This window comes from Chionomys nivalis, chromosome 7 (genome assembly GCF_950005125.1).
Source record: "Chionomys nivalis chromosome 7, mChiNiv1.1, whole genome shotgun sequence".
In the NCBI taxonomy this organism is placed as follows: Eukaryota; Metazoa; Chordata; class Mammalia; order Rodentia; family Cricetidae; genus Chionomys; species Chionomys nivalis.
In genome coordinates, this window is record NC_080092.1 from 82,802,313 (window position 1) to 82,815,410 (window position 13,098).

At 47.4% G+C, this 13,098-nt stretch overlaps 1 protein-coding gene across 2 annotated transcripts in view; it reads right to left on the reverse strand.

The window, feature by feature from the left end:
• The window catches only part of Eftud2 (elongation factor Tu GTP binding domain containing 2), a 47,162-nt gene that overhangs the window by 6,511 nt on the left and 27,553 nt on the right, over positions 1-13,098 (reverse strand). For both annotated transcript variants that reach the window (XM_057775461.1, XM_057775462.1), the window contains exons 12-18: positions 10,801-10,864; positions 10,188-10,278; positions 7,057-7,192; positions 3,759-3,886; positions 3,234-3,427; positions 1,389-1,500; positions 849-989 (exon numbers count right to left, since the gene is read on the reverse strand). In XM_057775461.1, coding sequence (XP_057631444.1) covers positions 849-989; positions 1,389-1,500; positions 3,234-3,427; positions 3,759-3,886; positions 7,057-7,192; positions 10,188-10,278; positions 10,801-10,864 — 866 coding nt within the window. The remainder of the gene's footprint in view (positions 1-848; positions 990-1,388; positions 1,501-3,233; positions 3,428-3,758; positions 3,887-7,056; positions 7,193-10,187; positions 10,279-10,800; positions 10,865-13,098) is intronic.

Genomic DNA, 13,098 nt, shown 5'->3' on the forward strand with positions numbered 1-13,098 from the left:
GATTCACCTGACCTTGAGGTCAATTTGGTTTGTACAGCTAGTTCTAGACATTCTAGGTCAACCAATACTGCACAGTAAGTGTCTGTTCCCAAATAAAGAATCCAGAGGGCAATACGACCCTAACCAGTAGGTCCCTAGGACAGCAGGACCATTTAGCACAATGCTGCTGAGTATGACGTCACTGACTTGATTCCTACCTTGGTCATCCACGTCAAATCCGTCCTTATATCTACCAATGTAAGCTACCCCTTTAACTCTCCCTTCCTGCCTCTCAGGAACAGTTTAGTGGCAGCTTCAAGAATGTATAAGAATCAGTCACTTTTGTTTAATTTTCTGTTATTATTTTATGTGTATGGGTGTTTTGCCTGCATTTATATGTGTGCCCCACATGCATAAAAGAGCTTCAGATCCCTTGGAACTGGAGTTACAGATGGTGGTAAGGAGCCATCTGGGGGCTGGGATTAAACCCGGGTCCTCTGGAAGAGTAGCTAGTGCTCTCAACTGTTGAGTCATCTCCAGTCCTGTTTGTAACCCACAATGGCCTTCAATTCCCTACGTAGCTAAGGCTGACCCTGAGCTTTCTGCATCCTCCTGGGAATAAAGGTGTGTACCACCATACCTGGTTTCAAACTGTGTGCATCTTAAGGACTAAGTCTAAGTAGAACTGACGAAACATGTACGCACTCCAGTTCTGTCTTGCCCTTACATGGTAACGGGTGGGCTTGTCCATGAACCAGGCTGTGGGAAGCAATAGCTCAGGAACACTTGCTGAATGTCACGCACTGACCATACAGAGCAGGTAGCTGGGGCAGGTATGGCCTGGCAGCTGCTGCAGGCCTTGGATATACCTTGGTGGTGAGCGATGGATAGCTCTTGTTGACCTTCCGCAGGCCGTCAAGCATTTTGGGCAGCTCTGAGGGGTTGACTGGCTCCACAGCAATCTTGATAACAGATGTGGTATTGAATTTCAAGGGCCGGAAGATCTGAGCCTGAGATCCAAAATACAGAGGAGTGAGGCCCTCAGGGGTGGACAAGAAGGCACAGGCCTAAGGGAGAAGCTTAAGTCTTGGTTCCCCAGCCGAGAACCATGACACAACTGGGGCCCGATGTAAAGGATCATTTGCTCCCAGCATCTTGGCACAGCACTGGGAAGGAAACAAAGCGTGTCTCCTAATTCCAAGAATGTGGCAGGGTGAGAGCGCATGTGAGCGCCAGCCAAGAAACAGTAGTGACTCTGGATTAAGACCCTCTAGGTTCAAAGCTTGTTTGCTCAATGACTATGGTTCCTTGTGCCTTTCTAGCTCAATGTGCTCCCTTAGAAACACTACCTCCCCATTGTGCTCCCTCAGAAACACTACCTCCTCAATGTGCCCCCTCAGAAACACTACCTCCTCGTTGCCTCGGGGTTCAGTTATGGTTGCTGTCTTCACGATTGGCTGATCAACACCTTCAATCAGAACCCAGTTGCCAGCAGGAACACGATTGACCTCAATGTGGTACCTGCAGTAACATCCAGTAAACAAGCATAAAACCTTGTCAGAGCGTTCACTCCATAAAAATGCACCAAGCAACTGCTACACACCAGGCACAGAGCCAGGAGCAGCGGAGTAGCGCGGATCCTCTCTAGCAGGGAGAGTAGTGATGAGCAGTCCCACAGGCACAAGGGCAAGTGCAAGGCGAGCGTGTGGTGTATGAGGATGTGATGGGAAAGCTTCATTAGTGGAGACTCCTGGTAAAAACCACTGCCTGGCTGGACCTCTGTGCACTAGAAGCTAGCCTGGTCTACATGGTGAGTTCCAGGACAGCCAGGGCTACATAGCAAGACCCTGTATCACAAAACAAAAAATAAAAAAAAAAAAAGCCATTGTCTAAGATTTATCTAATATAAGGGACTGCCAAACCACAGATATTTTTAATTTCGTTTTTCTTCTTTCCTCCCTCCCTCCCTCTTTTCTTTCTTTTTGGTTTTTCAAGACAAGGTTTCTCTGTGTAATAGCCTTGAATGTCCTGGAATTCACTTAGTAGGCCACGCTGGTCTCAAACTCACAGAGATCCGCCTGCCTCCGACTCCCGAGTGCTGGGATTAAAGGCGTGCGCCACTACTGCCTGGCCAGATATTTTTTTTTTTTTTTTTTTTGGTTTTTTCGAGACAGGGTTTCTCTGTGGTTTTGGAGCCTGTCCTGGAACTAGCGCTTGTAGACCAGGCTGGTCTCGAACTCACAGAGATCCGCCTGCCTCTGCCTCCCAAGTGCTGGGATTAAAGGCGTGCGCCACCACCGCCCGGCCTGGCCAGATATTTTAATTTCTGAACACTTCAATTTTCTTCTGCCTTCCAGAGAAAGGGTGGATGTGAAGGAGAGAAAGAGGCCATTGCTGAGGCAGGCAGGCAGCCACATTCCCCAGGGTCGCTCTGGTTCTGCTCGTTATCTACGGCAACAGCCCGAAGGCCCACGCTAAGTCTGATCAAGCACACAGGGAACTCCAGAGACTCAGCCAGAAAACAGACAGCAGACGCCTGAGCAACTGCTTTTGAGAAGAAGCCTGAAGCAGTAAGTTAAGGGACAAGAAGAGATGAAAAGTGGTAGAGGTGAGATGAGCCAACAGCTGAGAGCACTGGCTGCTCTTCCAGAGGACCTTAGTTTACACGGAGGCTCACAACTGTCTATAACGCCTGTTCCGGGGGATCTAAAGCCTCTATGGCCTGCTTGGGCAGCAAGCATGCACATGGTACACAAATATACAACCAGGCAAAACACTCATCCACATTAAAAAGGGAAAAAAATAAAAATAAAAATTCTACCAAAAAAAAGCTTCACTCCAGACACCCAAAACTCAAAAGGAAAGCTCCTGACACTCCAACAGGAGTCGCCCTGCAGCCCTGGAAACCTTAAGAACTAGATGTGGACAGATGTGCCAGGAGTGGGGTCATCTCGCGCGGCACTGTACCAACCAGGTAGCTGTATTTCCTAGGACTCTTTTTTTTTTTTTTTTTTTTTTTTTTGATTTTTGAGACAGGGTTTCTCCGTAGCTTTTGGTGCCTGTCCTGGAACTAGCTCTTGTAGACCAGGCTGGCCTCAAACTCACAGAGATCCGCCTGCCTCTGCCTCCCGAGTGCTGGGATTAAAGGCGTGCGCCACCACCGCCCGGCCTCCTAGGACTCTTCTTAACACCTGTGACAGCCCCAGGACAGAAGCCCCCATGTGTCCTTGTAGCTCTGGTCAGGAGTACAGTACCTGGCGACAGAGATCCAAAGGCGGCCCACGGTACAGATCTGGGAATCTTCCTCATCTTCCAGAGTGTAGTTCTCCCCCAGCACCTTCACAGGCTGCCCTGCATGGATGGTGCCACTTAGCACCCGACCAAAGGCATGAAACTGAACTCCGTCGTCTGTGCTGTACATCTTAGTGGTGTGGCACATCAGGGGACCCTGGCGGAGGGGACAGAGAAGAGCTTTAGCCCCGTAAGGCCTGAAGGGAATACACCTTCCCCTGACAGCAGTGCAGGAGCTGTGAGGAGAAACGCCAAGCTAAGGACGATGTGGACTCCTGGAGAAACTCCCAACTATGCATTCCCCCCTTCCTCTATGAAGGGCCAACAGGAGATTTGGACACAACAAAAATACAAATGCTACTACATCCCAGACAGGTGGTACAGACTAGCAATCCAGCATAAGGGAGGCTGACACAGGAGGACTCCTGAGAGTGTAATGCCAGCCTGAGTTAGAGTGAAAACGTGTGCCATAAAACATGTTCCCTTACATCTGGGTCACAGTCACTCATGGCCTCGCCAAGGTCGGAGTCCACGCCGCCAGTGTAAGTGTGCTCGATCTTGGGCTTGGCGCCCACCTTTGGAGAGGGAATGTGCTGCACACACATGTCCACAAAGCCTGGAGGAAGAAGAGGAAGCCATTACTACACTACTGCACGGCTGCACACTCTGCAGGGGAAGGGGACGAAAGAGCAGGCTCAACCCGAATTGTTAACTTCTAGGGAAGTCAATTTCCTATGAAGAGCAAACACACACGTTTGGAGTCACACCAAGTCAGTGAAATTTAAAAAGTGGGTTTCAACCCAACTAGGTCCTTGGGTAGCTGAGGAAAGAGAGCCTGAAATGGCCCGATCCTATAGGCATACTAATGAATATCTTGCATATCACCATAGAACCTTCATCTGGCGATGGATGGCGATAGAGACAGAGACCCACATTGGAGCACCGGACTGAGCTCCCAAGGTCCAAATGAGGAACAGAAGGAGGGAGAACATAAGCAAGGAAGTCAAGACCGCGAGGGGGGCACCCACCCACTGAGACGGTGGGGCTGATCTATTGGGAGCTCACCAAGGCCAGCTGGACTGGGACTGAAAAAGCATGGGATAAAACCGGACTCTCTGAATATGGTGGACAATGAGGGCTGATGAGAAGCCAAGGACAATGGCACTGGGTTTTGATCCTACTGCATGTACTGGCTTTGTGGGAGCCTAGCCGGTTTGGATGCTCACCTTCCTAGACCTGGATGGAGGGGGGAGGACCTTGGACTGCCCACAGGGCAGGGAACCCTGACTGCTCTTTGGACTGGAGAGGGAGGGAGAGTGGAGTAGGGTGTGGGGAGTGGGGGGAGGGGAGGGAAAAGGGAGGCGGGGAAGAGGCAGAAATTTTTAATAAAAAAAAAATAAAAGAGGGCTGGAGAGATGGCTCAGAGGTTAAGAGCATTGCCTGCTCTTCCAAAGGTCCTGAGTTCAATTCCCAGCAACCACATGGTGGTTCACAACCATCTGTAATGGGGTCTGGTGCCCTCTTCTGGCCTGCAGGCATACACATAGACAGAATATTGTATACATAATAAATAAATAAATATTAAAAAAAAAAAGAAAAGAAAAATAAAAAAAAAAGAAGTGGGTTTCAAGCTGGGCGGTGGCACAAGTCTTTAATCCCAGCACTTGGGAGGCAAAGGTAGGCGGATCTCTGTGAGTTCGAGGTCAGCCTGGTCTACAGAATGAGTTCCAGGACAACCAGGACTATTACACAAAGAAACCCTGTCTAAAAAAACCAACTAAACAAAAAGTAGGTTTCAGTGAGACATAATTCCGTAGACTCCAGCTGACAAGAAAGTTTTTTTTTTTTTTAAATATTTATTTATTATTACACAGTGTTCAGTCTGCATGCCAGAAGAGGGAGCCGGATCAAATTATAAATGGTTGTGAGCCACCATATGGTTGCTGGGAATTGAACTCAGGACCTCTGGAAGATCAGCCAGTGCTCTTAACCTCTGAGCCATCTCTCCAGCCCCTGACAAGAAAGTTTAAAGACTCCAAGTAAGCCATGGTCACAGAGATTCCTGCTCTACTGAAGCCATGTATTTACTGAGTACTGACACTGAGCCAGGAAAGTGCCTTATTCCTTATGCTCACTTAGGATGGGTCTCAGGGGGCCAGCTGCCCTCTGAGAAACACTGCACGTCTATACTCAATAGGTTACTGTTTCCCTAAAAGATTAGTAAAGCCATGAAACAGATGCTCATTTGGATACTGGGACTGCTAAAACCTTTTTTTCTTCTCTGTCTACAAATGAGCCACAGTCCTGGTTCCAGGAGCATCTGCTTTGATGTGTGTCCAGGATCTTCAGACTGATGGCCGGTCTAGGGCTATTATGATCTGTAAAAGGTTCAGACACCTAATTTCCACCAGCCTGAGAATCAATGGCTGCTGAGGACCCTTTCCTTGTCCCTCTACCACTCACACTTTCTAAGACAGGTTCTCACTGCATAACCCTGGCAGGACTGGACTTCCCTTTGTAGACTTGGCTGGTCTTAAATTCATGAGATCTGCCTGTCTTTGCCTCCTGAGTATTGAGCTTAGACATGCACCATCACACCCTATTTTACAGCTATGTTTGTTTTGTCAAGACAGGGTTTCTCTGTAGCTTTGGAGCCTGTCCTAGAACTAGCTCTTGTAGACCAGGCTGGTCTTGAACTGCCTCCCGAGTGCTGGGATTAAAGGCACGAGTCACCCCCCCCCCCATACACCCTGGTTTATATAATGAGTTCCAAGACAGCCAGGCCTGGATAATGAGACCCTATCTTCAAACAAACAAAAATAAGCTCAGGCCTTTCCTCAGATAGTTCAGTGCTCCTCCTGCTCTGGCACAGAACAGAAAGAAGCTCAGCAGACAGAGGCTGAAACCACGCCCCTGTGTGGACAATATGAAATGTCCCCCACAGGCTCCCATTTGAACTCTCAGTCTCCAGGTGGGGTACTGTTTGGAGAGGCTGCAGAACCTTAAGGAGGTGGGCCTGGCTGGAGAGAGTAGGTGACTGGAAAACAGGTTTTGAGTTCCACCCCCAGCCCAAGCTGCTTCCTGGTTTATGAAGTTGTAAGGAGGCCTGGCTGCCCACTCTCATCTCCATGAGCCCACCATGTCTTCCTCTCCACAATGCTGCACCCTCTTAAAGCATGAGTCGCAATCAGCTGTCTCTGTCAGGTGTTGTCACAGTGATGAAGAAAACCAAACATCTCCTGAGTCCTCGCCTGTGCCTTCCCTGCTACTTCCCTTAGCATCCACCTCCTGCCTGATCCTGTAAATCCAGAGCCCATGGTCTGCCACCCACCTGACTCTCCTGATGGTGGAAACCTACACAAGAAACAACTAAAGAAAACAGTTGGGGCCGGGCGGTGGTGGCGCACGCCTTTAATCCCAGCACTTGGGAGGCAGAGGCAGGCGGATCTCTGTGAGTTCGAGACCAGCCTGGTCTACAAGAGCTAGTTCCAGGACAGGCTCCAAAACCACAGAGAAACCCTGTCTCGAAAAACCAAAAAAAAAAAAAAAAAAAAAAAAAAACAGTTGGGGAAGTCCACTGTAGTTGGTCCTGCAGGGACTTGTGCCTGAGGCAAGCTGTGGGAGGACACCCGACAATGCTTTTGTTGTTGTTTGTTTTCTGTGGTATCCTGTGGCCTAGAGTGTCCTGTGAACGCCTGATCTAACTGCCAACTTGTAGGACTGTGGGTGTGAACCCCGATGCCCAGACAAGGAGAGTAATGTCAAGGGCCTTGAGCTATTTATTACCTGTAAACTCGCCAAAGAACTTTTTGCAGACCAGCCTGAGCAGAGGGCGGATGTTCAGCTTTAGCTCCTCCTTGGTCAGGTGGATGCCAAGTTCGTCCAGGGTCCTTGGCAGGCTGGTGTCTACATCACCCACCACCTACGAGAGAGAAAGCACTGGCTCAGCTCTGTAGTGACAGTCCTAGTGAGGCACCACACACGGCAGGGGAGCCAAAGAGAAACCTTATGCAGTCTTCTTCACGGAGGGCTCGTGGCAAGAGCCGTTTGGTTTGGAGGAATGAATCTATACTACCTAGTCTTCAGGAGTGAAGCTGACCTGGTTGTTTCCACATACCCCATAAACTAAGCACTGTTTGACTACTGTCAGTGCTGCCCCCTGGCGTCTGACAAGCAGTATTAAGGCCACTCAAGAAATCTCTTACCCCTCCTACTTAAAGACTGCCCAGATTTAGAGGCCCATACTGAAAGGAACCAAAAAAGGCCACCTGTCAGGACAGGGCCTAGCTAAATCATCCTCTGCAGACTCAAGGTCTCACCACAGAGGCAGATTCTGTAAATTTCTTTTATTAATCCATTCCAGCCTGCCATGAGATACTAAGGGTTTTTTTTAGCACTGATAAATTTGAGCCATTTTATTCTACTGCTGTGTTTTCCTCTTTTGTGGGCTGGAACGGCCACACACGCTGTGATCGCATGTATGTGTGTCCCTGGACACAGCACCTGATTAAACACCAACCTGCATATCGTATTACTGTCTTGGAAGAAAGGTTTGCATGAAAATTCCTGTATGATATTTTCACCTTTTCAGCTCTGCACAAACTCACAGAAGCATGTTACATTCTACTTAAAGTCTAACTGGCCTCCTTCTTTCCCTCCCTCTCTCTTGTGTGGTACTGCGGACACAAGGGACTCTCACCGTGAGGCAGATGCTTCAGAAATACACTATGATTCACTTAATCAGGTTCCAATGATTTCAACATTGAGCTTTTTTCCAAGTCCTGTTCTTACTTTTGTTTTGAGGCAAAGTTGAACAACTAAGATGCCCAGGCTATCTTTGAACTCACGCTGGCCTTTACCTTCCGAAACTCTTGCTCCAGTCTCCCAGCACCTAAGACTCTAGGCTTCACGATAAGGTGACAACATCCATACTAACCTTCCATTACACACACAGAAAATCATGACAGCCATTGTGAAGCTCTTACAACCACTCTAAAAACCTAACAGGTTGGGCAGTGGTGGTGGTGCATGCCTTTAACCCGGGCACTCGGGAGACAGAGGCAGGCAGATCTCTTTGAGTTCAAGGCTGGCCTGGTCTACAGAGTTCCAGAACAGCAGGGCTACACAGAGAAACCCTGTCTCAAAAAAACCAAAACCAAACTAAACAAAACAAAACTAAAACCAAACAAATAAACAAACCAACAGGCATTCTTTTAATGACTGCAAAACACTTCATTTTATGAGACATGCCATGATTTACTTAATCAGGTTTTCAATGATATAAACATTTAGCTTATTTCTAAGTTGTTTTTTCTTTCCATGCAGTTATAGATACTATAATAAACACCTTTCTTGGCTGAATGTAGGGGCTTACTCCTTTAATCCTAGCACTCAGGAGGCAGAGATAAGCTGATTCCTGGGAGTTCCAGGCCAGTCTTGGCTATATAATGAGACCCTGTCTCAAAATAAACAAACAATCTTTTTTTGGAGACAGAGTTTCATGTAGCCTAGGCTGGCCTAGAATGAACTCTGTAGCTTAATCTTTCTGCTACCATTTTTCCTAAGTGCTAGAATTACAGGAGTGTGCTGGCACACTCGGCTGAAACATTTCAGGAGTATTACAGACAGTATTTCCTATCTAAAATGTGATTTATGTGCATGTCTATGTGCACCACATGCATGCAGATGCCTGCAGGGCCCACAAGAGGGCATCACACCCCTCTAGAACTAAAGTTAAGAGCAGTTGTGAACCTGTGGACGTGGGTGTTTAACTGAACTCAGGTCCTCAGTAAGAGCAGTAAGTATTCTTAACTGCTGAACCACCCCCCTCCAGGCCCCTTGTTTTTTAGGGGTAGGGCTTCAAGGTGTCAAGGCTAGCCTCAAATTCACTAAGGAGGTAGGATGACGATGAACAGATGCTTTGATCCTATGTATCTACTTCCCGAGTGGAAGGATTATAGGTATATGCCTCTGCACCTAGTTTTATGCGGTGCTAAGAATTAAAGCATAGACTTTGTATTTGACAGGCAAGCACTCTATTGCACTGAGCTACACTCCAAGACTCCTAAACTTCTTTAAAATTTTTATTTATTTTACACGTATGTACAAATGCACTGAACATTATGTATGTGGTGTACCATATGCATGCAGATACCCATGGAGGTCAGAAGAGGGTACCATATGCCCTGGAAATAGAATTACGGATGTTTGTGAGTAGCGCAATATGGGTGCTAGGAAGTGAACTCAAGATCAACAAGTGCACTTTAACAATTAAGTCATTTTTTTAAGCTTTCTCAGAGGTTTTGAAGTTTTTTGGGGGTTCTCTAACCCTACTGTTCTGAAACTTCCTATTAGATAGGCTGGCCTTGAACTCAGAGATCTAGTGTGACACTGCTCAAATGGGTTTGTTTTTTGTGGCAGAGTTTCTCCGTGTAGCCCTGGCTGTCCTGGAATTTGCTTCATAGACCAGACTGGCCTCAAACTCACAGAGATTCACCTGCCTCTACCTCCTGAGTGCTCAAAGGTTATTATTAAACAGTTGATAATGGGGTTGGGAGATGGGTAAAGAACATGCTGTGTAGGCACGAGGACCAGAGCTGGGATCAATACCCACCTATAGAGCTGGACACGCCTGCATAGATGTCAAATCCCAGCACTGAGGGAATGTGGAGGCTTGCTGGCCAAGCAGGTAGTCAACCGGTGAGTTCCAGATTAAACCGTCTCATTAAAAACTAGGTTGGGACTAACACCTGACACCAACCTCTGGCCTACACACATGTATGCATAAGCATATGCAGCTGCTCATGAACACACATTCCATACAAACACTCTGACACCCTCCCAACACAAAATAAAAACAAAGAAGTGACGACCTAGCAGATTTAAGGCAGACCTGAAGCAGGTGGCCCATCACTCACCTGTGCAAGGATCTTATAAAGGGGCTCCAAGATAAACTCCACAAAGCTCCTCTGGGAGCTGCTGGTTGGAGCCTTTTTTGTGAACTTTCTCCTAAAGAGAAAAAGAAGTGTGAATGACCAAGGAGGAAGAATATGACTTATCCCAAGGGTACATTGCCTAATTTCTAAATATGAGTAGAAGCCAAGCAGAGGGAGGACTCTAGGTGATCACAGCTTCTTTTTTTAAAAATTTTATTTATTTGTATTTTATGTATGGGTGCTGTGTATGAACACCTGCAGGCCAGAAGAAGGCATCAGATCCTATTACAGATGGTTGTGAGCTACCATGTGGATGCTAGGAATTGAACTCAGGACCTCTGGAAGAACAACCAGTGCTCTTAACCGCTGAGCCATCTCTCCAGCCCCGTGATCACAGTTTCTAAATGGATCCCGAGAGGACTCAAAGCTACGTCTGATCTGGCCTTGAAGACCTGGGAGGTAAGGGGGAGCGGGGGTTCTCCCTCCACTAAGCTCAAGAGACCAAGCACTCCAAGCTGCAGAGATGGCAGTTTATGCATAAGATGAAAGCAGGTCATCGCCAGTCCACACGAGTAATGCCCCACATGATACTTACGTTTTGGGATTGAAGTAGATGTCACCCCAGAGCCTTTTAGCAAATTCCTGGTAATTAATGTCACCTATAGAGGAAGCCACACAATTACCATTTTCCTAGGACACGGTAGTTCAAAATTCTGTTTTAGGTGCTGCAAGTTGTGAAAGCACCTTCCTCCCAAGGTCTAGACACTTCCTTTTAATTAGACAGCCAGACACTGAGGCACAGAGGACAAGACTGGCTCAAAGAGACAAGGCCTTAGCAGAGGCAGAAGGAGAACCCAGGCATCTTCCAAGTGCAAGGGTCCTTCCTAGGCCTAGGCAGAGGACCAAGCTATGAACAGGGGCATGGCCTGTGTCCTCTAGAGGGATATCTACATCCTTTCTGAAACCCATGTGGGCCATCTTCTAGTTGCAGAGTCATCACAAGGTGCCACAGAGTGGACCCCTAACCCCCAGGAGTTACCCAACCTGGGGAGTAAACACTGAAGCCATCCTTTTTTTCTGAACAAAGTATCTCACTATGTAGCCCTGTCTGGCGTGGAACTCACATAGATCTGCCTATCCTTACCTCTTCAGTATACCCTACTGGCATGCGACACCACAACTACCCGTCTCATCTTTTACTAATTAGTATTTCCAGTTTAACTGCAATGTGAAACTTGATCAGACTGAACCAAGCAGCCGTGGCTTTTAAAATTCACTCTCTTCTGACCCAGGGAGGGGAATACTACGTAGTGACAGAGCATGCGCCCAGCATATATGAGCCCCTAATTAGGGCTCAATCCCCAGTTTCACAAAACAAAATCCTCCTCTGAGCAGAGAGCTCCTGAAGCTGCATTCAGTTAGAGAGCAGAGAATGCCACCTAACTCCTACAGTTTTACTTGATTGCAGACAGCAAAGGAAATGCACCCTCCTTTCCCAAAGCCACACTTCCTCTCCAGACTTTTCTCTCATTGCAGCAGTTTCTCCTTCTGCGAGTTATAAAGCTCTCCTTCCTGCTCTTCAGACATTGCATTTTCCATTTTCACTGTTAAAAAGGAGTCTCATGTAGCCCAGGTTGGCTTGAACTCACTATGTAGCCAAGAATGACCCTGAACTTTGGATCCTCCTGCCTCTACCTCCCAAGTGCTGAGATTATACGTGTGTACCACCATGTCCGTTTTACTGAGGATCAAATCCAGGCTTCCTGCATGCTATATACTCTGCCGACTGAGTCCCATCCCTGCCTCTTCTTTCCTACTTTACCACTTACCAAACCTTCCCTGACGCTGTGAACTGTCCCCCAGCCACGCCCTTTACAGCTGTAATTGCATGACAGTGTTGTATAACTGCCACTGGACTGGACTTGGAGCGCAGGAGACTAAACCCAGGGCCTCATGCTTGCTAGGCAAGTGTTCTACCACGGAACTACCCTCTCAACTTCAACAGCTTCTTAAATAGTTGCAAGAAGACTATGTATTATAATGCAGGTTTGTAATCTTTTTCAAGAGACTGAGGCAGGAGGATTCCAAGTTCAAGGCCATCTTAGGACACCTACTAAGACCCAGTCTCCAAAATGGATAAAACCTTCAAGACCTGCAATAAAGGACCTACCACTTCAAAGTTTAATAAATGTTTAATTAAAGAGTGAGCAGATAGCCCTCCCATCCCTCTCCTTTCCAGTCTCGGAGAACAATAATCCCCTTCACAACCCTGCCTCTGAGTGTTGACAAGATACTCAAACAGGCAGTGCTTCCTGAACTTCTTTCAACAGTTCTGCAAGCACCACCACGGTCTTTAATAGCTCCTAAATGCCAATGGAAGCAAGTACCTGGAATCGCAAACCCTCCTCCATTAGGCCCCAATATTATCTGTCTGTTCTTGCTATGTAAGCACTCTACCAATAACATATATACTCAAACTATGTGTGTGTGTGTGTTTGTTTTGTTGAGAAAAGGACTTATGTCACTTAGACTGACCTTGAACTCACAATCCTTGCCTTCCTTGGTTGCTGGGATGGCAGGTATGTATGTAGTACCACACCTGAAAATGGTCTTCCAGCTGTTTCCAACAGGTGTTTTCTCCCTGGTGGCACAATGCACCGTCACCTGCACAGGCCAAGAACGATGATGCCTGTCTTCACTGGCCCTCTTCCAATCCTGTAAGACTGGAAGTACTTGGCTCTCACTGTACCTGTCAAGCCCTATTATCCTCTAGCCTGTTCTGCTGGAAGGTCACAGAACTGTCCTCCCCTCCTTCCTTTAGCTGTACCTGACAATAAAGGGATCGATCCATCCATCCATCCATCCATCCATCCATCCATCCATCCATCCATCC